The sequence below is a fragment of the Erythrolamprus reginae genome, chromosome 3, assembly GCF_031021105.1.
Source record: "Erythrolamprus reginae isolate rEryReg1 chromosome 3, rEryReg1.hap1, whole genome shotgun sequence".
In the NCBI taxonomy this organism is placed as follows: domain Eukaryota; kingdom Metazoa; phylum Chordata; class Lepidosauria; order Squamata; family Dipsadidae; genus Erythrolamprus; species Erythrolamprus reginae.
This window is the reverse complement of record NC_091952.1, coordinates 172,366,150-172,392,724: the sequence shown is the minus strand read 5'-3', so window position 1 is coordinate 172,392,724 and position 26,575 is coordinate 172,366,150. Positions and strand designations below refer to the sequence as shown.

Genomic DNA, 26,575 nt, shown 5'->3' with positions numbered 1-26,575 from the left:
AGGGGCAGAATGTATGGTATACATTGTGAACTTAAGACACCCACCTTGATAGACAGCAAAAAAAAAAAAAGGACCCACTTTGAGAAGGTTGAGGGGTGGCTATACCTGAGGCCCATGGATTGGTAATTTGTCTCGTAAATTAACACAGCAATGGATAATTTTTATTTCTATTTGAAAGTGAAAAAAATAATAAAAAGTTCCTGGCCTGGCAGGAAGATATGCCAAAACCAAAAAGGAAATTTTGTGACTAGAGAGAAATGATTTTTGTGTGTTTATGCAAAAAGGTAAATGTTCAGATATAGTTTAATGATTAAAACCATTAAGAAGTGGCAATCTGTATTCTTTCTAATATCCCTTAAGAATTTAGCAGGTGTATTTTGAACCAAAGAAAAAAAAATCAGTGTATTGTAAAGCAGTCCCACTTATAAAGCACTGCTATAGTCCAAACTTCACAGCTCCTTTCCAAGAAATTGCTCAACTATAGTACAGATATAACGTGAAGATGCACATTCTTCTTTTCTCTTGTCAAGGACATGGCAGCTCATTTTAATTGGGGGGGGGGAATTGATCTCAGTGGAATGAGTATGGTATATGGGACAATGTATTTAACCCACAATTTCCAACAGGAAGAGATATGAAATACAATAATGCAAGAAAAATGGTAATCCTTCTCCATTAAGTGACAAGTCTACACAAGTTTGCTTAATAATAATTAATAATAATAATTTATTAGATTTGTATGCCGCCCCTCTCCGAAGACTTAATATTTAGTATGCACCTCTCTCATGTGGTTCTACAGGTAACAGTTAATATTTAGATCCTTCTAAGTCCTGATGACAATCATTAAGTGTTGTACCATATGATTCTTGACAAAAGTATCTTTTTCTTTTATGTACGCTGAAAGCATACGCACCAAGACAAATTCCTTGTGTGTCCAATTACACTTGGCCAAAAAAATTCTATTCTATTCTATTCTATTGCAAACGTGCTACAGATTAGATTAGATTAGATTTATTGGATTTATATGCCGCCCCTCTCCGCAAACTCGGTGACATGTGGGGTCATATCTGAGGGCACATGAGACATTGTCCTATGTCAGCTCCAGCACACGTGTGTGTTGGCCAGCTGATTTTCAGCCTTCTGGAGGGTGGGGTGAGGCTGTTTTCACCTTCCCCAAGCTTCAGGAAAGCCTGTGAATGATGTTCGTTGGACAGTTCGTTGGGCAATTTTTCACCTTCACTGGGCTTCAGGAAACCTCCTGGAGCCTAGAGTAGGCAAAAAATTGGTTTGCCCTCCCCAAGCTTCGTTAGGCTGTTTTTTGCCCTTCCCGGGCTTCAGGAAAGCCTCCGGAGTGAGCTCCGTTTTTCACCATCCACAGGCCCTGGAGGCTTTCCTGAAGCCTGGGAAGGGTGAAAACAGCCTACTAGAAGTCCTAAGGCTTTAGTGACACCTGCGTGCATGCATGGTGTGCTCATGCACGGGGAATACATTGCATTATGGATGTGGGCATGCACACATTTTTTGGCACATGAGTAAAAAAAGGTTCTGCTGATAGAAAAGTGCGAAACATACCGGTAATATGAGGATGGATAATATTGATTTTTATTCCATAATTTTACCCAGCACAAATAATGAAGAACATTCTGATAAAACTATTATAGAACAGTGAAGTGAATAATGCATGTGAGAAATAACTGCTTAGGAAATATGCAAAAGTTATTTTCTTTTTCATGAACGAGATATACATGCTAAGCATTCTACCTAATGCTACCTCCAACAGTTACAAAATTATTCAAAAATACTTTAAAAGTTTTTTAAAATAGTTTAAAAGTTTCAAAAAACTGGGATACAATACAAAATCATGAAATAAAATCCTTCTCAAAGGCATTAAAAGCAAACCTTTTAGATAGGCAAATTATACTATACTGCTAAAAGGATTGCATCTGTGCCAAATGGTACTGCTTCAGTGTGAGCTGTAGAATGTGAAATAAACTTCATGGTATAATTTAAGTTAAACAAGAAAGATGTATCCTAAAATTATATTTTTTTAAAAAATCTTTTAATTATATATAAGGAGGATAGTGTTAGTAAGGAAAAGTACTCAGCCCAGTATTGTGAATTTGTATCCTATTCCAAGGACATACATTTTTAAAAATGAAACCTCGGAGTCTTAAAAGACGTTGAATTCTATGTCATAGTGTACCATATCTGTGCATTGGGAAATTAATGATGATCAAAAAAGTATCATCTTGAAGAGAATCAAAACTATTAAAAAAAATTCCACAGTATAACCAGAAGTACAATCTAGTAACTAGCTTGATAATCAAAAATTCAGCCTCGGATGACAATATGAGATGATAAACTACTCAGCAGTGTCTTGTTATCATTAAAGCTCATTGCCAGATCCATTTCCACACTGACTCAACCACTATACCAGGAAAATAGCAAGACCAGGGTAAGTAAGATGTAATCTTTACTGGTAAGAAGAAATGAAATACTGGTGACAAATATCAAAGGGTAACCAAAAGGAAACTATGTTGATAAATGCCATTCTGTGTCCAATTTATCAGGAAAACAAAATAAAAATGTCACGGCAAGAAAAATGTAGTCCCAAATTGTGTGTGTGTGTGTGTGTGTGTGTGTGTGCTGGCTCCACTAAAATATATATAAAAAGTCAAAGTCATATTTACAATTTTGGCAAATTGCCACATAAAATACTTTGTAAAGAGCTTGCTCCTATATTCATATATATTTATACAAATTGCTAGATCTATCATCATATGATTTCTCAACATTTTTTATCAGATTGAACTGCCTTCTACGAAGAAATATTGCAGCAGAATTAATTATATCTCTGACAGTTTTGCTTTTTCATAAAGTAGTTCATCCACAGAAATATATACTAAGACTTTTGTTGCCATCAAGTAATGATTTTCACAAATTAATTAGTAAAATACAGCTTGCAACTATTATTAAACAAGTTCTCCACTTGAAACATTCCAAAATATAATAAAAATGAAAATATTATATTTCAGGTGATATTGGAATATATAAGCATTTTGTTTTAAGGATTATGTCATATATGATGTTCTTAATTTAATAAAATATTAAGTTGCTAAGAAAGAAACTTTTATGCATGACCATACCTTCCATAATCATAATCACATTGCCTAGGCAATCCAAGCAATGGGACAAATTTAATATTGGCTTATATAATTGGCGATAATAATCGGATGTGTATTTTGCTAGAATAAGATCTACTTGGAAGGAGTCAGGTTTGTGAATGGTCCTCGATCCTTATTTTTATTTAGCATACAGCATACAATGTCAAGGAATTCTACAAATGCTAGACACAGTGCAGTCCTGGTAGCCCAGATTGCTAGTTCATTCTGTTTGTCACTTGCACAAGGGGGGGGGGGGGGCTAGATGTACTTGGGGATGTTGGCCTTCTGGGCTTTTCTGCCGGGTTCGCCTCGCCTCATGTCACACTCTCTTAAATTGGCCAGTGCTGGCTTCCCTTTCTTGCACATATGAACACACCTAGATTTTTGTCACCGACTGGTACTTATTTATCTACGTGCACTATGCCTTCAGAATGCTGGGTGTCCAGGGAACAAACAATGGGAGCTCATTCTCCCAGCAGAGAACCATCAGAGTATAGACCAGTGTTGGCAAACCTTTTTTGGCTTGGGTGCCAAAGGGGGAGCATGGGGGTGCATGTGCCCACACCCATAATTCTATGCGCCCACTTCCCCCATGCATGCGTGCATGACCTCCCCCTGGCACATGACAGCACGCCCGTTTTTTGCTCTCCCCAGGCATTGGAGCCTTTCCAGGAGCCCGGGGAGGGCAAAAGGAGCCTAACCCCCGTCAGAAATGACCCATTTCAAGTTGGGAAAAGGCCATTTCTGGCCTGAGGAGAGCCTGGGGGGGATGGGGAAGGCTGTTTTGCCCTCCCCAGGCTCTTAGGAAGACTTTGAAGCCTGGGTAGAGCAAAAAAAACAGGCCTTCCTCATGCTCCCTCCGAGACTGAAAACAGGCTGTTTCCCTACTCCCAGTGGGCTCAGAAGGCCTGAAAATCAGCTGGCGCGCACTAGACCTGAGCTCGTGTGCCCACCAATATGCCATAGGTTAGCCGTCACGGCTCTAAACTATTGGGCTCCATGTAATTCATGGCAATGTCAAAGGTATGGATGTTTTCCAATTGAGATTCTCTGTTTCCATTTAACACCTTCTTTTTACTTCGGCTCACAATACTCTCAATAGTCTTCCGTTGCAACTTCCTACCATATCATGTGTTGGTCTCTATCTGGAGGTAGACTTTTTAAGTTCATACTTACAAGAAACAAATGCCAGTCTAATGTTTTATGATCCCATTCAGAAAAATAAAACTAACAGGGCTTCTTTGATACCTTTAAATCTGAATTGTTTGAGAGGCTGCCACAAAGAGGAGATGGTGAACTTATTTTCCAAAGCAGTAGAAGGCAGGACAAGAAGCAATGGGTGGAAATTAATCATGGAGAGAGAAAACTTTCCCAGAGTCTCCGCGCAAGCTAAAAATCAACTGGTCAGTGCACAGATGTGCGCTGAGCTAAAGCAACGGCTCGTGTGTTGGCAGATATGCCTCCGTATGCCACCTGTGGCACATGTGCCACAGCTTTGCCATCACGGGTATAGACCATTTCTGGCTGGCAGTTCCAGCATCATTAAACCATTGTGCCACCACCTTCTCCAGTCCTGGACCCTTCACTCCCCCTGTACATTTAAGTAACAACTACGTTTACTAGTTTTAACAAGTTACATGTTGCAACCTGTTTCTTGAAGAAAAAAAGAGTAGTTTGAGTCATACATGCCCTTAGACATGTCCTGCTCTATGTGATTACTACTACTTCATCTATAGACTACCAAAACTTTTGTTGTCACGATCTTTAACTGTAAATGGTGTATCACAGGAGTTGTAACATCCTAATTTCCTTCAAGTGGGCTTACTTACAGAATGCATTCAAAATTCATGACCCATAATTCCATAATTAATTTAATTTAATTGATTTATATGCTGCCCAACCCCGTGGGACTCAATTGATGTCTTGCTTCATTTTCAACATTCCATTATAATTTCCCAGCCATCTCTCCCTGTCTCTCTCCCACCCCCACCCCACTTACCTGTGAGAAGGAAAAGGAAGTTTTCTGATCTCACCCAGATTCCCACAAGGAAGCTCCATGGGGAAATCAGCAGGAAGACAGAAGTCTCTCCTGCTCTCATTGCTTCCCCCCTCCTCTACAACTTTGAATATTCTGTTTCTCTGTTTAGGTGAGGAAATATTTCTGAAATGACCCAATGGGGCACAGGTTGCCTAATTCACAATAAAGGGATACTTTTGGGTGGGAAATATAAAATATATATCAGAACCATGACATTTGAGGTTTGGAATGTTTCATTCATTAATCATAATGGCTACCTGCTTCCTATTAATTTAAATGATCTTGTTACTCCTTAAAGTGTTAAATCACATAATTCTTGTTTAATCTCAAGAACTGCTCACATTTTTAAAGGTTCAGTCCAGATGTGTACATTCTATTTCATTTTCTTCACAGTAAATTTTCAGTACTGATTCTTGGCAACTACAGTGATACCTCGTCTTAGAAACTTAATTGGAGGAGGTTCGTAAGGTGCAAAGTTTGTAAGACAAAACAATGTTTCCCATAGGAAACAATGTAAAACTGATTAATGCGTGCAAGCAAAAAAAAAAATCGCAATACCGGCGCTCCGCTGGGCAGTGCCGCCCGGCTGTCACCTTTTGAAACAACCGGGCACTTCTCGGTGTTCTCCCGAATGCCGAACCTGGAAGTTCGGCAAAAGTTCGGGTTCGGGAGAATGCTGAGAAGCGCCGCCGCCCGGCTGTCACCTTTGCAGAAGAGCCGTGGAGCTGTCGGCCGGTCTGGAGGCTCAAACAGAGGTGGGGAATCCCAATAGGGAATTCCAGGGGCGGAGCTTTGACGTCACCAAGATGTCCTTCCTGGAGTCCACGTTTCAGCCGGCCAGGAAGGACGTCTCCAATTGGTATGAGCTTCATTTGGAAATTACTTATAAAGTAGTTTTCAATAGCTTTACTTGCTTTCATTTAAAATGAAATATAAATGCAAAGTTCATAAATATACGTTTTAAGTAATTATTAATGAAGTACTAGCAGTGATTTTTGTGTACATGATTCTGTAAACTCTATTTAAAACTAAAAACTAAGCAATTATACTGGATACTGTCAGCAAAACCTAGCATGAACTAGATTCTAGAGTATTTTATAGGTCAAGAAGAGCCATTTTAAGTAAATAAAGTCTGAATGGCAACCACCATAAACAAACCAAGTTACCATACACATTCCCCCTGTCTGGTATCAGCCAGACTCCATGGAGAAAAAGTTGTACCAGCTGTATTCTGTTAGTCAAGCATGCAGGAGACCAACAGAAAGGATGCTAGGGCAGACTAAACAGGACAAACCCATAGGTGTTAAAAGGGACTTTCTCCAGCACTAGGACAGAAGACAAGGATGTTCTCTGGAAACAGCCTAAAGAGTAACTAATAGCAAATCTGGACCAAGCTAAAACACTGGCATGACACACTACTTCAGCGCATCCAAGTAAAACTACAGGAAGAAATTACAGATAGGTGGCTGGGTATCTTAAATAGTTAATAAGTATTTGCATTGTTTATAAATCAGGAAAATCCCTGTGCTATTCATTTCATTGGAACCTCTCCTATTGAAATCGATATTATTAAACAATAATATTTGGTATTATGTAGGCAAATACTATGCCCTGGTGACTGTATTTTGATTCTAAAACTGTAACGATCAACTGAAATTTGCACCAACTCAGTTGAACTTGTAAGAATAACCTGGGTGCAGCTGTGCATGAATGTCTAAATGAAGTAAAAAAAAGTTTTATCTCTACTTAATAGCCAACTTTTATGTCATTGCAAAAAGGATTCTATTATTCCATTAGGTGGCAGTGCACGATCAGGCCTTGAAGAAACTAAGCTGGCCATAAAATACAAACTTCCACTCTAATTATGTTTCCCTCATAGTTATTGCTATGAAAGTAACATAACCCCAAAGAATTCACTATTTCTAGCCAGATGAAACATATTTATGATTGTTCCTTACCTCTGGGTTTTAAGGAATTAAAACCCAGTGATGTTTTAATTGCTGGCTTTATGGAATGTGTTAGGGAAATTGTGGGAGAGATCCAGCTCGGCCTAATGATTAAGGTACCAGGTTAGAAAGTGGAAGACCATGAGTTATTGTTCCACCTGAGGCATGAAAGCCAGATTGGTGACATGGGTGACAGCCCAACTTACCAAAAGGGTGATGTTGTGGGGAAAACAGAGGAGGAATGTGTTGAACAACTTGACACCTTGGGGGAGGTGTGTGTGTGTGTGGCCTGAAATGAACATTACAGTAATCTCTGACATGAGGAAATAGAGCGAAGGACTACAATCTCAATGTGACTGAAAAGAGGAGAGTAGGCTGGGATCTAGCCTTTCTTTTAGACTGCAAAGATGAGTCTTCCAAATTAAAGGTCCTGCTTTTTAAAGCTAAACCTATTCCTAGAAAAATGTATTTTTACTGAGGATTTAATTCTAGGAATAGGTTTAGCTTTAAAAAGCAGGACCTTTAATTTGGAGGACTCATCTTTGCAGTCTAAAAGAAAGGCTAGATCCCAGCCTACTCTCCTCTTTTCAGTCACATTGAGATTGTAGTCCTTCGCTCTGTTTCCTCATGTCAGAGATTACTGTAATGTTCATTTCAGGCCAAACACACACCTCCCCCAAGGTGTCTCTTATCTTCAAAGAGTTCAATGTCTCTCTCTCTCTCAGATTTGTATGCCGCCCTTCTCCTGGGATTCAGGGAGACCCACAGTAAACAAATACAAAAACATGAAGAAATCTAATATTAAATACTCTAAAATCTCAATACTTAACACAAACAAATCTAACTTAAATTACATTCTAAACCCCCTATATATTAATAAATCAATCAAGGTTCCTGCTGAGGCTGCCCAGTTAGCTCAGACGTTTATGGCTGAGACTGCCATGATAGCTCTTGTCATGTTCTAATCGATATGCGTCCCTATGCAAGCAGCTGGAGTATTTACTTACTTACTTACTTACTTACTTACTTACTTACTTACTTACTTACTTACTTACTTACTTACTTATTTGTCCAATACACAAATACATAGGAAGAAAAATAGACATGTGGTAATATATATGAGGGTGAAAGTTAACTTAGAGGAGAGGATATATGAAAGGAAGAGAATATATAAGATAGGTGAAAGAAAGGAAAGACAATTGGACAGGGGACGAAAAGCACACCAGTGCACTTATGTACGCCCCTTACTGGCCTCTTAGGAACCTGGAGAGGTCAATTGTGGAGAATCTAAGGGAGAAGTGTTGGGGTTTTTTGGTGAGATGCTGGTGAACTTAAGTCTTCTGCAACTCACATTGTCATGAACAAATCACTCCTGGGCAATTTTTTCCTTTAGCAGTTATTATGGTATTTTCAGGAGTTGTGTATTATTATTATTATTATTATTATTATTATTATTATTATTATTATTATTTAGATTTAGATTTGCATGCCGCCCCTCTCCGAAGACCCGGGGCAGCCCACAGGATACAAAAGCAACACAACAACAAATCTAATTAATTAAAAATTACTACTAAAATCCCATACTGTATATAATAAAATCAATCAGCCAATTCATTCACAACCACACATTAGTTGAAGACTAAATAATAATAATAATAATAATAATAATAATAATAATAATAATAATTTATTAGAGTTGTATGCCGCCCCTCTCCGAAGACTTGGGGTGGCTAAAATTATCCAGTCAGGGTATGATGGAATGGCTGAAAGCACTTGGGGAATTTCCCCACTCATATGTCAGGAAACTACTGAAACCCATGGCTGTCTTGTGGAATGTAGACAGAGCACATTCTTAGTAGGCACCTCTTTCCTCTGGCACAAGTCAACTGGGTCCTTTATTTATCAAGGAACCGAGACCAATAAAACTTCCAGGTAAACAACCGGAGCACAAATGGAGGAACTTTCATGCCAAATCAGAGCCACAATGGAATAGGACCAGGGGTGAAATCAGCAGGTTCTGACAGGTTCTGCAGAACTGGTAGCGGAAATTTTGAGTAGTTCAGAGAAATGGCAAATACCACCTCTGGCTGGCCTCCGAGTGGGGTAGGAACGGGAATTTTGCAGTATCCTTCCCCTGTCACACCCACAGAACCAGTATTAAAAAAGAAATTGATTTCACCACTGAATAGGACCCTCTTTCAGGCTCATGCAAAATCCTTCTCTATGACAAGGAGAGGTTACTCCATTTTTTCGGAATATGTCAGGTCAATTATGCTTATTTGTTCTGTACATCATCTCCATTTATAAATTACAGGAAGGGAGCCAGAACGATTGGTGCAATGTGAGAAACATGAGTTGGTTTTTTGTAGATAAGCTGCTTCAGTTTTGCTGTCTTTGGAGCTCCAGAGCTTTGGAGTTTCAGCAATTGCTTATTAATTGCTTATTATGTTGGTTATGACCTATAAAGCCCTTCATGGCATCGGACCAGAATATCTCTGGGACCGCCTTCTGCCGCACGAATCCCAGCGACCGATTAGGTCCCACAGAGTTGGCTTTCTCCAGGTCCCCTCGACCCAGGGGAAGAGCCTTCTCTGTGGCAGCCCCGACCCTCTGGAACCAACTCCCCCCAGAGAGCAGAGTTGCCCCCACCCTCCTCACCTTTTGTAAGCTCCTTAAAACCCACCTCTGTCATCAGGTGTGGGGGAATTGAGATATTCCCTTCCCCGTAGGCCTATAAAATTTATGCATGATATGTCTGTGTGTATGTTTGGTTTCTTAAATAAGGGTCTTTTAAATTAATTTAAATATTAGATTTGTTACATATTGTTTCATTATTGTTGTTAGCTGCCCCGAGTCTACGGAAAGGGGCAGCATACAAAACAAACAAACAAACAAACAAACAAATAAACAAGAGTCAGGTGGCTATTGCTCACCTTCAGATTTTAAGGATTTTGACAGGGTGCATGATGATTAGCTTGATAATTGATAAGTTGAATTGAACGTGTCCCAACGTTCCTCCTCGATTCCAACCATTTATACAATTTGTCCCAGATTTCATAATAATCTATTTCACTCTTTCCTTGAGCTCTAACGTCAACCTATCCATTTCAGCACAGGATAATATCTTAATTATTACTTCTTCTGTAGGAGTCTCTTTATCTTTCCATTTCTGAGCAAAGGCTGTTACCATGTGTAGTAATCGATATAAAGTTCCTTTGTTATATTTATCCTTTGTAATATTCAGCAAGAAAAGTTCAGGCTTTAACTCAAAGTTTTTTCGCTAATATCTTTTTCACCCAATGTTTGATCAGATACCAAACTTTTTGTGCTTTTGGACATTCCCACCACATATGGTAGTAAGTCTCTGGCACTTCCAACATTTCAGTGAAATCTTTTTATCCCTTTCAACTAATCTTGCATATATATTTTCTTTATATGCAGTGACTAATGTGAGCTTCCTATTCCTTTCCCATAATTCTTGCCAATTGTCTAAATCAATACCACAACCAATTTTTTTACTCCAAATTAGCATCACCTCTTTTACTTGTTCTTCCAACATATTCCATTTTTCTTCCAACATATTCCATTTTTGTAAATAATAGTATATCAGAGACAGCTCTTCAGACTGGCAGCAAGGGCGGTGACCATTTATGGATGACGGCTATGAAACTGGGGCAATTGGACCACATTTATGTGAAAGAGTGGTGTTTGGACAAAGTGCTGAAACCAGGTGAGAAAGTGAACAACTCACAGGTAAAGGCAGCTTTTAAATTGGAACTTTAAAGAATTTCCCAAGATGCAATAGGAGCTATTTAGCACTTGGAATGGAACAAAGGAAAGGGGGAAAAAAGCATTAAAGCTCAAGAGGTTTAATCGTATTTTGGACATTATTTGAATTGGAGAAACATAAATAACAGAAGAAAGAAACTGGGGAGAAAAGCTTTTTGTGTGTGTGGATTTAAAGCTATTATTTGACAGTTTTGACAATCAGCCGGGAGCATACTCTGGAGGGAGAGCGCTATCTACATGAGAGAAAAAATACTGCAACATTTGTAACAATTTCTGGATTGTAGAAGAGAAAGTGTAGCTGTCTGGTCTTGACTAAAAGGAGATAATGTGGAAAGCCTGAGAATTTTTAAGGAGTGTTTGTTTTACCTAGACTGCTTGGCTTTGTTTTTCTACAGTGGTGGATGACAAAATTTTGGAATAGAATTGAATTGGACTATTTCTTGAATTGGATTTAATAGAAATTGAAAATAAAAAAGAGATTATATGGACCTTAAGTTTTAACTTAATGTGATAGATGATAAAAAGCTATTTGGCAATATGGAGATTTTTGTGTACGAAGAATTATTTGTTACGGTAAAAAATGTATGTGAACTGTAAAAGATGATAAAAAGCTAGAAACTTTTTGGGAATACAGTACATAGACTATGAAACAATAGAAGATTTAGAAAATTTGTTGGAATATTCAGAACAGAAAATAGAAATGGGGGTGGCAAAAGAGAGAAATGAGGAATGAATTAATAAACCAGAGATTAGAAAGCAGCGAGAGGAGGTTGGAGATAGTAAATACAGTAGTGATCTTGAGTCAGCCATTGCACATCTGGAAATAGAGAGAGCATCTTTTTACTTAAAATTCCAGAACATTGCAGAAAACAAAGATGAAAACCATCCTGTAAGAATGGTGGAAATAATAGATGGTCTAGGATATTTTTAATATATTAATATTTTAAATTTTTTTTCATATGTTTTTGGGGAAAAAATGTATTCCCTTTGAATAAGTTAAGCTTTTAAATACATACATTCATAGATTACACTCACATAATCTGAATGTTTGTAGAATATGCACCAGTTTTCATAAATACATTGAAATAACTGAAGAGGGGCCAAGCATTTGATCCTTCAGTTGCAATGTGAAGCTATACAGAGCAGCCGACATATCACCTGGGCCTGATTAAAAAATCTCAGCTACATCCACAATCTTTTTATTTGAGTAGGTCACAATAAGAATTCCTGACAAGCAACAGAGCCTGGCAAGCAACATTCAAATGACTGTAAAAGTCCATTCCATATATTCAGATTTCATTCAGTACTTTAAATATACAAAAAATAAAATAAAATAAAAAATCTTGCAACTGACCATTCAAAAACAACTTTTTATTTTGTCTTCCCTCTCACATCTACGGAGAGGGGCGGCATACAAATCTAATAAATAAACAAACAAACAAATAAATAAATAAATAGACAGACAGACAGACAGACAGACAGACAGACAAACAAACAAACAAATAAATCTTTAAAGGGTTTACCCAAAATAAATGGCCACTAAATATATTTTAGCTATAAAATATTCAACTTCATAATAAAATACTTGGAACCAGGAAGAAATCACCCACAATGAATATAGTTAAGTTTTTCTTTCAAAAATATTTACTGTATAAACTAACCTAGAATTAAATACACTCATAAAAATAAGCCCATCACATTTTTTGGTTTCTTAAATAAATTTTGCTACTGAAGGGCTAAAGTACAGAGCTCCCCAACCAAAATAACTTGGAGAGGATCATAATCCTTTGTGAAAAACATTCAGAATACAGAAAAGTTTGTATATTCCAAATATGAACAAAAATTAAAAAGCCAATGAGATTATACCTTCAAACTTTATATTAAAACAGACCAATTTTACTGTGAATGTGGATAATTTCATTTCTTCCTATTATAACTGTAACCTCACAGACAAGGCAACAATCCTATGCTAACACACCACAGGAAGAAAACATACTGTATTCATTTAAAATTATTTTTATCTATTCTAGACATAAAATTACATTTAGGAATAAACTTTAAATTAGCCAAGGGTGTTTGGGTTGTAGTGCTATATGGCTTGCAGTAAAAGATGCAATATTTTTAGTTGAATCCTAAATAATCTATAATCCACTGAGATTAGTACAAAAGTGTTATCAAAGGTTTCACAATAATCTTTTTTAATGGGAACGTAATTCTAAAGCATCAATCATAATTAAAAGAACTTATAAAAACAAAGGTGAACCACATACTAGAAATAGTGAAAGTTGCTATAGTTGGAATTTATATATATGCTTAACATTTATTCTAAAAGCCAGTAAAAATACTACTAAGTACTAATATTATTGGAGATAGGATTTTATTTTATTTTATAAGGAACAATAGTGCCAGAAAATATGAACATTTATATTATAATTTAGCTCTCTTTTAGGAATACTGTATTTTAAAAGTATATTCTCTGAGTGTTATTTTATAATTGCAGCATATATGACAAGACTTTGGCTAGCTCACAAGCCTTGGTAGTTTATTATTCCTATCTATACTATGAAAGCAGGTCTTAACAAAACAACAAATCAGTACTAATTTATCAAAATTTCACTACTGAAACTTTGTCGTAATGTTTATAAGAATTTAACATGATCACTACCAAGAACAATAGCATTTATGGTTAAGAAAACCATTAAGATTTCAATGAAACTAAAATACATAAAGACTAGAAATATGTTTCATTGCTAGAAATGCACACTGATTGAAATATAAAGCTAAAATATGAATTATCTAACATATTCTGCTATACAATATAATCAATTAAAAATACAAGGCAAAAATAGGAGTATTAGCTGTTAGGCAAGGTTGTCACTTACAGAGCTGTTATACTAAGGAAAAACTCCTACCCACATTCCAAGTTTTATGGTATTTTAGTAATTTATTACCCTTCTTTTGGGTCCGTTTGCAGATTATGCAAAACAAACCAAGATCTGATACTCAAGCCTAATTCAGATATTATAATCTTAGGCCAATAAAGTGACTTGGAATTAACCTTTAAAATGCAATCCTTCATTTCTAAGTCAATATACTCAGAATCAATACTGGTATCGTGGTGTCTGAAATCATATATTTTAAATCACCTCCAAACTTGGAAAACCCAAAAATTAAAGATAGTCTACACTTTATAAACTAGGATACGAAAGCAAAATCTGATTATAGCTTGGGACATGCTGCCAATAAATTACAGCCTAAGATCATTCACTCTCCATTGAATTAGACTTGCAACTAGATGTCAAACAAATTTACCTGAATATATATTTCCAAATAGTTTGCCATCTTTATATTTTACCAAATAGGAATTGAAATGTTTTTCATGATTAAACCAAATTCCCTATCTTTCCTCAAATCCTGGATTTTAAAATTTATGGAATTCATGCAGGTAAAATTCCTAGGAATATACATAAATGTTGTTGAGTACTCACTTGTTTATATCAATACCAAGAGGATTAGCAGGCCTTAAAGACAAAGGGGGCCTCCCTTTGTTTCTGTCTGTGCGCATGTCATAGTAGTTGATTTCATCCACCCAGACAGCAGACTGTTCTAGGATATCTAAATAAAACAAGCACATTTAGAAACATAGAAACATAGAAGTCTGACGGCAGAAAAAGACCTCATGGTCCATCTAGTCTGCCCTTATACTATTTTCTGTATTTTATCTTAGGATGGATATATGTTTATCCCAGGCATGTTTAAATTCAGTTACTGTGGATTTATCTACCACGTCTGCTGGAAGTTTGTTCCAAGGATCTACTACTCTTTCAGTAAAATAATATTTTCTCATGTTGCTATTGATCTTTCCCCCAACTAACTTCAGATTGTGTCCCCTTGTTCTTGTGTTCACTTTCCTATTAAAAACACTTCCCTCCTGGACCTTATTTAACCCTTTAATATATTTAAATGTTTCGATCATGTCCCCCCTTTTCCTTCTGTCCTCCAGACTATACAGATTGAGTTCATTAAGTCTTTCCTGATACGTTTTGTGCTTAAGACCTTCCACCATTCTTGTAGCCCGTCTTTGGACCTGTTCAATTTTGTCAATATCTTTTTGTAGGTGAGGTCTCCAAAACTGAACACAGTATTAAAAATGTGGTCTCACTAGCATTCTATATAGCAGGATCATAATCTCCCTCTTCCTGCTTGTTATACCTCTAGCTATGCAGTCAAGCATCCTACTTGCTTTCCCTACCGCCTATATTGTAATAACAATAAACTCTGCCCAGTCTCATGAGGTTCTGAAATAATAATAATAATAATACAATAACAACAACAACTGTAGCATAACACACCAGACATTGTGATCATGGAGAAAAAGAAAGTATGGATCATCGACATCGCAATCCCAGGAGACAGCAGAATTGAGGAGAAGCAGCTAGAGAAATTAGTGAAATACGAAGATCTAAAAATCGAGCTGCAATGACTCTGGCATAAGCCTGTGAAAGTGGTCCCAGTGGTACTTGGCACGCTGGGCGCAGTGCCAAAGGATCTCAGCGGACATTTGAAAACCATTGGAATTGACAAAATCTCCATCTGTCAATTGCAAAAGGCCGCTTTACTGGGATCGGCAAACAGAATTCACCGCTACATCACGCAGTCCTAGGTGCTTGGGAAGCGCCCGACTGGTGATGAAATACGAAATCCAGCATAGTGATCTCGTTTGCTGTGTTGTACTGACATAATAATAATAATAATAATAATAATAATAATAATAATAATAATAATAATAATGAATTGCTAAAATGAATTTTAAAATAATGATTTTAATCTAAAATATATGTCTATATACAATAGTTTTGAGAAAAACAGGAAGGATCTAATCTGGAGGCAATCCTACAAATAGTTGTTAGTGGATTTTATTTTTTAAAATGCTTAGTTCTTTCACATGCATTATCCTATTTTATTTTTGTTTCAAATGTGCTTTTTTGAAAGGCAACTGGACTTTTGCAAAGTCCAGTTGCCTTTTGGAAAAGCACTTTTTGGACCACCATGACCTGGATAACTGAGAATCTCCACAGATACTTAATTTGGGGTTTGGGGATTTTTTGCCATTACGTATAATGCAAATGTAAAAGGGAAAAAGTTAAATCACAGGTAAAAAAGCTACATGTTTTCTCCTTTTTTCCACTGTTCAATATCACAAATTGAAACAACTAGTGCAAAACAGGATAACAAATAGGATATAGGAGCAAACATACAATTAAGTTGTGTCATCACAGCATTATTATTTGGAACTCTCATCTGAATTTATCAAAATTGATTGTTCATAAATCTGGGGATTATGATATAGCCTGAGAACAGGCAGGTCCCCAATCTCATGGCCTCTCAAAGATATCTTAATGAAATCATGACAAATAACTAAGAAAAATTTATATTGAATATAACCTTTTTTTCTCAGAGAAGGGTTCCAATTATGTGGTAAAGTAATCTTGAGTTTGATTCCAATATATTCAAGGAACTTCAAACAAGAAACCTGCAAAGGTTCATTCTCCCAAATTGCTTGTTTAATATCCTATCACTATCGCTAAGTATTGTATCTTATGAGTTATGATAAATGTCTTTTTATGATGACTATGATGACGATTTATCACTTACCGCTTTTATGTACACCGAGAGCTTATGCACCGAAAACAAATTTCTTGCGTGTCCAATCACACTTGGACAATAAAGAATTCTATTCTATTCAGTTTATTGAATTAACCACACGTCCAGATCTCCTCAATAGTTAATTTTTAAACGCTTAACAGATTAAGTGTTAGAAAAAATTATATACAAGTATGGATATATATATATAAGGGTATGGGTAGCTGATGAGAGTAAATTAGCTTGAAACACATCTATACTAGTCTCCCTTCCTTTTCATTATCAGCAAAAATACGTTACACCTATACATATACATATATACCCACCTATTTTTTCAGGCTTCAGAAGTTTAAAAGAAACAGTAGAAGTCCCTTTCCCTCCTGACTTCGTAGTTACGATAATGTCCCCTTTATCGTTCTTAGCTTGACCTACTCGACACACAATTTTGCTGGCAGACATCCATTCAGCAGTGAGAAGGCAATTGTGTCCACAGATTGTCAAGCCTTGGTTAATAAAGATTCAGAGAAAACAGAAAAGCAAAACTTGTTTATGAGAATTTTTTAAATGTCATTATCTCCAATATATCTGAATGCTTTTATTTACAAATGAGACTCTTATTATTTATTTTTATTTTTTATTTTTATTTATTGGATTTGTATGCCGCCCCTCTCTGCAGACTCGGGGCGGCTAACAACAATGATAAAAAACAACATGTAACAATCCAATTTAATAAAACAACTAAAACCCCTTATTATAAAAACCAAACATACACACAAACATACCATACATAACTTGTAATGGCCAAGGGGAAGGAATATCCTAACTCCCCCATGCCTGGCGACAAAGGTGGGTCTTGAGTAATTTGCGAAAGACAAGGAGGGTGGGGGCCGTTCTAATCTCTGGGGGGAGTTGATTCCAGAGGGCTGGGGCCGCCACAGAGAAGGCTCTTCTCCTGGGGCCCGCCAAACAACATTGTTTGGTCGACGGGACCCAGAGAAGGCCAACTCTGTGGGACCTTATCGGCTGGGATTCGTGCGGTAGAAGGCAGTTCCGGATGTATTCTGGCCCAATGCCAGACAACACTTTTAAAACATAATTTAAATGAATATTAAGGGATGTTTTATGTATAAAACCTAGATGTGCTCAGCTTTGCTCACTACCTGAAAATGAAATTAAAAACACAATATAAACACTTAGAAAGTCAAAAGTACCTTTTTGACATAATTGTGAAACAAATCAGTACAGTTGCTAAGTGAATCATGTAATTGTTAAGCAAAGGTGGCTTCCTGCACTGACTGCATGTTGGAAGCCAATTGAGGTGGTTATAAATGATGATCACATGACCCTGGGACAGTGCACCTGTTATAAATATATTTCAGTTGCCAAGCACCTTGATCACATGACCATTAGGATGCTGCAATGGTTGAGAAGAACGGTAATAAGTCATTAATTCCAACATCATTATAAATTTGAACATCACTAAATGAATAGTTGTAAGTAGGGTGCTACCTGTAATGGCGGGAAGCTTGATCTGTGCAAAGTCTAATTCAAAAACAATCAACAGATCAGACTGTTTCTCCTTTACAAAACACCTAAAAACCACCCCTTCCCTTCACATGGAGAGCATCCAAGAACATTCCCTCTCTCCCTTCCTCATCCATCCATCCTATTTCAATGCTGCCCAATCTCATTGCCTATACATAAAAATATAACTTGCCTATGCATAAAAGGTTCTACAATTAAAAGTATCTGCTTGGTTTTTTAATGCTGTTAACCAGGGGTGAAATACTTCCAGCTGTTAACTCTCTTCTTAACCTTACTCATTAGAATTCAGATATTTTGTTTTGGAATTGACAGATTTCAAGCCAGAATATTATCAAATATCTGATGCTGGATATGTAAATAAACCTGCAAGAACAGATTCCATCTTTATGTCAGTGGTTGGAAGAAGAGGATTGGAGAAAGGATGAGGAAGAATCAGTTCATGGGCAACACTTTTAAAGTGAATCCATTGCTTGCTTTCTCTGCTGGGCTCCATTCTGTTTGTGGAAGCAAATCAAGCAGCAAAAGGAAGCTTAACTGCTGCCCCATTTGATCTGGGAAATTTGAAAAAAAAATTGTTTTCTTAAACTTTCTCTGTATGTAGCATTTAGCATGAATTTCTATTTCCATCCACGTTTCCAAGCTGTTCAACAAAAAAGAGGACAAAAAATGAAACAAAGAACGGTTTTTGGGATCCCCTTGTTACCTACTTTTGTATCTTAGGAATACCTGAAACTCAAAATCAGCATTAAGTTATTTTCTATACTTTGAAGATTTTAAAACTTTTCCCCTTTTATTTAATTATTATTACACACACACACACACACACACACCACACACAGTCAGTGTATGTGTGTACATAAATGTAGACTTCATTCCACACACACACATACATACATACACTAGCAGGCAAAGGCAATTTTGTTACTATTACTGTCATAAATCAAAGACTATGGCTGTTTATTTATCTACTATGATTAGTTTATTTGCCATCAATGGCAACCTTCAAATTCATAACCCAGAATTATTAAAAAATAGTAATTGGTGCCCACTGATGAAGCAGTGTGGAATGAAATCTACTACTTTTACTTATTTATTATTTCAGCTTTAAGCTGCCATCTCACTTGGCAATTCTAAGTGGTATACAAAAGGTTAAAAATAATAATATCACAACAATAAAAACTGTTCTGCCAGGAAAAAGACATATGTAACAGTCAGCCTATTCATACATCACACTAGGGTGATGCTTGTGGAAAGAACTGTGTTTTTATGATTTCTTAAGGTTAGAAACATAGATCTGAGGAAGGGATGGTGCTCCAAAGGTAGGTAAAAGCGGAAAATAATGTATTTTTATTGATAAGATCTGGATCAACAATATCCAATTTTACAGGATTAACAGAAATAGTCAGAGAATGCTGAATCAACAAATAGGTAAGCCTGTATCCATGGTTGTTATATACAGCTTTATAGATGACTATCAGCACCTTATATTTCACCTTGAAGCCCTCTGGAATACTTCATGAAGAAGTGTAATGCCGGTATGTTTGAGACATACCTATAAATACTGACTTTCTTGTATTATGGATCAGTCATAACTTTGTAATGGTCTTCAAAGCCATCTCCATATGGGAACACTGAGATAATCCAAAGACAAGATGAGCAGTGTACCATCTGGTACACAAAATTAATCTCCACAAAAGCAGAACCCTACCTATCAGATCTGTTGGTCCCGTTCCCAGGTTTTCTCCTCGAATTGTGACCTTTGTCCATGCAATGCCTTCATTAGGAGAAATGCCCGTCACAAGAGGGGGTTTACGTGTATGAGCCATAGTTGTCTTTCTTCTTGGATGGAAAGATGCAAATACTACACACACTAATTAGCAAAAACATACAATACATAATTATAAACCGTCCTTATAATAAACTTAAAATATTCAATTGATATAGTTTGTTAAATTGCAATTATTTATTTGTTGCATTTCTGCTTAGTTGCAATCTGATAACCCTTGACGGATCAGATGGTTAGAAAGAAATGGTACAAGTAAAATTACAGTTCAATCACCAAATCAGAAAACCCATAGGTATTATAAGATTAATAAAAATTTGATGATATAAACATAAATACATGCAATTTTTAACAAAAGCCCAAGCATAAAATTTTTATTTCAGATTATATTTGATAAGTTCTGTATGAATTATGGGTTTTTTCATGAAAGTTAACTTGATATGGATGCATTGATTCCTACAACATCAAGGGGACATTTAGCCACCATCATTATGTGAATTTAGATTTTTTTAAAATCCTTTATTTTTATTTATTTATTTATTTATTGGATTTCTATGCCGCCCCTCTCCAAGGACTCAGGGCGGCTCATTATTCTATGGTCTGCTCACTTCCAACTTGAGATATTGTACTTTCAGAACAATAACCTGTGACCTCCAGATGTGGGTCTCCAACTCCCACAAGACCAAATTATTATCTGGGAATGACTGGAGTTGTAGTCCAAACACTATCTGAAAGATCACATATTCTCCTGCATTCCTATATAAGACTATGAGGATTGCTAGTAGTTTCATTTAAACATAGAAATCCAAATGATCTTCTGACCCTAAACCATAAAGATGATCTGGCACCATAAAAATAATAAATGGATAGAAATCAGGCATAATATTTAAAGCCCCTTCAGCTGTTTACAGAGAAGGTTGCTTTATGTCAAACCGTCTCCAACCTCAAGATCATCAAATCAAAGGGCGGAGTGCAGGGATGCTGCGCGAGTGCTTGTTGACAGGTTTAACTTGATTCCGTGAGATTTAAAACAGGATTTATGAAGACGATTCCTGCTTCTAAGATGACGCCCTAAAATGGCAATAGATTCTGAAGGGGCCAAGCCAGGTAGTGGTTTACTAGGTAGCTACCAAAGCGTCCCGTCTCCTTTTAAAGCAAAATAAGGCACCGTCCGAGTCGTTTAAGGCAAAGTAAGTCTCTCGCCTCGCTGACAAGAGGCTCAATATTGGAAAAAAGACAACGGCAACGCCAACACAACACCACCACACAATTCCAGCCTCTCCCTTCACGCCACCCTCCTCCCCCCGCCAAGCATTTCCACCTAAGACGACCTACCGGTTAGCGAAGGAGACAGCCTGACTCGCCCCCCCTCCCGCCAGCTTTCGGAAGGGGCGGAGACTTTCATATTGGCCCAATCCGCCGAGGGGAAGCAGGAAAGGCACGTGACAGGAAATAGCCAAAGGCGGCGAGGCCTCCGCGTAAACTTGAGAGCGCGATGCGATGAGACTCAAGAGGATGTGCTGTGGCTGGCTGAGGCCGAGCTGTCACTCAGTCGCTTCCAGCCAGTGGCTTGGCAGAAGAAGGGAGGGAAGGCGAGAGGTCGTTCCCATTTCTCTAGCTAAAGGAAGGAGGGAGTATAAGAAAAGGTGGAAATTGCTTTGTTGAAGTGGAGGTGGGTAATACCGTAGTATTTTGTTTCAGAAAGCTGTTACAGAAGGCCAACGTGGGTGCTATTTATTTTATTAATTAATTTATTATTTATTTTATTAATTATATACAAATTATTATTATTATTATTATTATTATTATTATTAACAACAACAACAACAGTTGGAAGGGACCTTGGAGGTCTTCTAGTCCAACCCCCCTGTTTAGGCAGGAAGCCTTATACTACTATTTCTTCAGAGAGATGATTATCCAACATCTGCTTAAAAACCTCCAATGTTGGGGCATTCACAACTTCTGGAGGCAAGCTGTTCCACTGACCAACTGTTCTGACTCAGGAAATTTCTCCTTAGTTCTAAGTTACTTCTCTCCTTGTTTAGTTTCCACCCATTGCTTCTTGTTCTACCCTCAGGTGCTTTGGAGAATAGGTTGACTCCTTTGTGGCAACCCATGAGATACTGGAAGACTGCTATCATGTTTCCCCTGGTCCTTTTCATTAAACTAGCCATGCCCAAATTCCTTATGTGTCCAGTCACACTTGGCCAATAACGAATTCTATTCTGTTCTGTTCTATATTTATATGCCGCCCAACTCCCGAGGGATTGGGGGCTTCCAACAAATAAAAACGATTTCTAAAACATTATAAAACATTTCATTAGTAAAACCCCATTAAACACACTCATTCTCTCATGCACATTTATTTTTGCAGATGGTTTTTTTTTTTAAACAAAAACCATGCTTATTTATGTCCGACAGTCAAGATGCTCAAGGCTGCATACATAATATTTTTCTTTGTAGCTGTGCTGTATGTCCAATACAATCCTATGAGGCAATATCGGGTTGCTACCTAATATGCACCACACTGCACACTGGTAGCGAAAATGGAGCTGTGTGTGCAGTTCCGTGTTGCCAGTATGCACTAACATGTGTCCTAGCGAGATTTTGCTGCTGCACATGCGCAGGAAGCAAAATCTTGTGTACGCACGCACATGTGAGATTTGGGCAATACAGTGGTACCTCTACTTAAGAACTTAATTTATTCCGTGACCAGTTTCTTAAGTAGAAAAGTTTGTAAGTAGAAGCAATTTTTCCCATAGGAATCAAGGTAAAAGCAAATAACGTGTGCAAACCCATTAGGAAAGAAATAAAAGCTCGGAATTTTGGTGGGAGGAGGAAGAGAGAGGAGGAGGAGGAGAGTCGCTGCTGAAGGAAAAAGGGGAGGTGAGTGGAATAAAAAAATTCCAAAACTTTAAGGCTTTAAAAAAAAAAAGAGTGACTCTGGGGCTGTGCCCAAGGAAAGGAAAATACTACTTCATTCGCTCTGGATTGCCAAAGCCTCTTTAAGCGCCACCGTAAGACTCCTCTTGCAGCCCAGAAAAGTCCGAGATGTCTGGGATTAAAGGGGGGATGGCAGGAAACTGGCCAGGCCTTCATGCCGCTCTCAGATTTCCTGGGAAATTTTTCCGGGCTCGGGTTCTTAAGTAGAAAATGGTTCTTAAGAAGAGGCAAGAAAATCTTGAACACCTGGTTCTTATTTAGAAAAGTTCTTAAGTAGAGGTGCACTTAGGTAGAGGTACCGCTGTACTTTGCTTCTGCGTATGCGCGGAAGCAAATTTTTTTTAACCAAAATCTCACGTGTGCCCTCTTGCAAGATTTTGCTTCCTGCGCAAACGCAGAAGCAAAATCTCGCTGGGACGTGCACATGTGCATGCCAGTGACCCGAAGCTGCGCGCCATCACACCAGTAGCGGCAGTAAGTAGCAACCCCTGCCAGGGAATGACTTGCTCAAAGTCACCCTGTATGCTTACATGATTTAGGATGAATTGGAATTTGGCTCTCTGGAGAATGATTTGTTTGTCATCATTTACATGCTGGTGAAAGCAGTTAGTACTGAATTACCAGAAGATTGGCCTGTAAGCAATATTGAGCAATAGATGACCTTTTAGATTTTTAATTAATGGTGATGATAGTGAAGTGCTGTTCATTCTTTCGGCTGCGTTTCCAGATTTAGAAGAAGAGTTCAAGAAGAGTGCAAAAATCTCACGCAAGACATTCCCGTTTGATTTGCTTAGCAAACATCTTAATGCTTCTGGGGAAAAAAATGGCATTATGAAAATAGCTGTGCAGAATGATAAAGGATTTACACAGTAAAATGTAATTCAACTAAAATTAAATTATTCAGATATTTGACATTGAATTGAAATGTTGGGTAGGAAAGTGGTACATTTTTCAAGCATCTGCTGATTGAAAAATGCTTCAACAAAATTTGCGTTTAAATTTTTAGTAAAAGACCTATTTATAAGAAAGGAATAGAACTATATTACAAGAAAAGCACTAAATATTTCTGACATCTATAAAGCAAGGAATGTTACTGAGAATAATAAAATGCAGCAGCACAATACACTTGAGACATTAATTACATGAAAATGGGTGCCCATGTGAGACTATTGGAATATTTGGAATGGTATCCAATGAGAGATTTAGGAAGCCTGGGCTGGCAGGTGGTTTCTCCAGTGAAGCATTTGATTCAGCAAGCGTCAGCAGCGTTTCCTCGCAGGGCTCTTTCCTCCTTCTCTCTGGTCTGGTTCTCAAATATTTTCTCTTCCCCCTCCCTCACCAAACTTTGCGTGTAAGCATGACGTTTTGCAAAGCTCCTTAATCTGTGGCTGCTGGCTCCCTTCCTTTGTGCTTTTTATAAACATGCCAACATATCCACTCTGCCTGGAGATGCTGTTTCGGAAGGAAGGGAGGAAGGAAGGAAGGAAGGAAAGGGAGGAAGGAAAGGGAGGGAAGGGGAAAAAAGAGAATTAGGATTATTAGATTATTACATCCTTAAAGAGATTCATGGAACCAATTTTACATGGATCCACTATCAACAATTTATTTGGTATCTGATTCATTATATCTTGCCTTCAGATGCTGGGCCCAAATGATTTTGCACAAAGCAATCTGTACAAGTCAATGTCAGAATTACTATTCTACAGATATAGCCAAATTTCATTTCTTAATCTTCAGGAAGTGGCATTTGAAAGCTTTGGTCTGGATTCACTTTTTTTTTTAAACTCTCCTCTTTTGTTTTTAAATATTATTGGAGTTATGTCCCAAGCATATAATCTGTTTTTGACCATTCAATTGTCACCAAAACAAAATTGGAATTGATAATCAAAATTCTCCCAGGGTGATGCTGTCCAGCACATTTGTTTTCCCATGGTGCTTTTTGTCACAGATAGGGAAAATATCTTAATGTCTTTCTTAGTTCTTCAAATTCAAGTATCCCTCAACAGAAACAAAGGAAAGAAAGGAAGATTTCTGGAAGGAAGGAAGACAGATAAAAAAGAAAAGATGTAGGAAAGGAAGGAAGGAAAGAAAGAAAAAGAAAGAAAGAAAGAAAGATGTTAGGAAGGAAGAAAGACAAAAAGACAGAGACAGAAAGATCGAAGGAAGGAAGGAACACAGAAATAAATAGAGAAAGAAAGAAAGACTGAAAGAAAAAGGAAGAAAGATGGTAGGAAGGAAGAAAAACAGAAAGAAAGAAAGGAAGGAAAGAAAGAAATATTCTAGGAAGGCAGAAAGGAAGACTGACAGAAAAAGAAAAGGGAGGGAAGGGAGGAAAGAGAAAGAAAAGAAAGAAAGAAAGAAAGAGAAAGATGTTAGGAAGGAAGAAAGACAAAAAAACAGAGACAGAACGATCGAAGGAAGGAAGGAACACAGAAATAAATAAAGAGAGAAAGAAAGAAAGACTGAAAGAAAAAGGAAGAAAGATGGTAGGTAGGAAGGAAGAAAGACAGAAAGAAAGGAAAGAAATAAATATTCTAGGAAGGCAGAAAGGAAGACTGACAGAAAAAGAAAGAAGGGTGGGAAGGGAGGAAAGGAAAGAAAGAAAGAAAGACTTATGACCATAACTTAGTCCAAAATTTTGGCTGCTAAGCAACAGCGTTATTAAGTGAATTTCACCACATTTTTAAGGTGGCCATGCCCACCCAGTCACCTGACCACCAAGCCATATCCACCTGAAGGGGGTGAGGATGGGAGGCATTGAGGATGAGTTTGCAATATTATAGAATATGCATGGATGTTTATGTAAAGATGGTGAAAAACAATAAACATTCTTTTTTTTTTAAAAAAGGAAATACATAAGGTGTGCGTGTGTTTCATACCATTTTTTCATACTCTTCTAGTCTGTGCTGGCAAGGAATTTAGGAGAGATAACCAGTGGAATTAAGATGGAACTGCATAATAATATTAGAGTTAATAGCAGTACACTCTAGAAGATTTTAAAAATTGGCACACTGTATGTCTTCCCATTGTGATATGGATACATGTAATAAAAATGTTGAGTTTCCCAAAGTCTCTTTCTAATCGTTTTCATCCTTATTGCTTGAAAAAAAAACCCTCATTGGAATGATGAGCATGAAGCAGGCTTAAAGCATTAAGGTTTTTGGTTTGACCACTCTTTGAAACTGATAAGCTAACAGGATTGGTATTTTTTTTTAAATAAACATGAAAAATTTGGACAACCTTTGTCTGCAAAAGTATTCGTTACAGATTTTGATTTATTTCTATAATTATTTGTGGTGTCGAAGGCTGCCAAAAGCTTTCCCCCTGCAGTGAATTTCCTATACCCGTTGATTATGTCTACTCGTTTTAATTCTCTTGTCTTCTCCGCTGATCACAAAGTTTCTTTTTGCTGCTTCTGTCATCAATATAGCCTGTCCTTAACCATACAGGAAGCAGAAACGTGTAACAGGAACTTGGATATTTCCAGCAGAAATTCCTAGCTATGCCACCCAGGTTGCAGCTTTCTTTCCTAGGTTTGCTTAGTAACTGAACTCCAAAAAGTTAGATTAAAAATATTGTATTGAGATGAAGAAAATGGGGTAAGAGAAGATGCTATTGTATGAAATTAATTAATATAAAATGCATTAGGGAATTTCCTTAACTCATCTAACTAATAATCAATGCCCAATTTTAATAGGTATTAATAATGCCCTCCTAGGGGAGA

General features: G+C 37.3%; 1 protein-coding gene across 2 annotated transcripts in view; it reads right to left on the bottom strand.

The window, feature by feature from the left end:
• Positions 1-21,338, bottom strand: part of EXOC2 (exocyst complex component 2) — a 119,965-nt gene extending 98,627 nt beyond the window's left edge. The window contains exons 1-4 of one of the 2 annotated variants that reach the window (XM_070747169.1): positions 21,244-21,338; positions 19,834-19,995; positions 16,907-17,083; positions 14,426-14,552 (exon numbers count right to left, since the gene is read on the bottom strand). In XM_070747169.1, the coding sequence (XP_070603270.1) occupies positions 14,426-14,552; positions 16,907-17,083; positions 19,834-19,995; positions 21,244-21,313 (536 nt within the window). In that variant the 5' untranslated portion in view covers positions 21,314-21,338. The other variant, XM_070747170.1, reaches the window with a different exon arrangement.
• Positions 21,339-26,575: the final 5,237 nt, after the last annotated feature.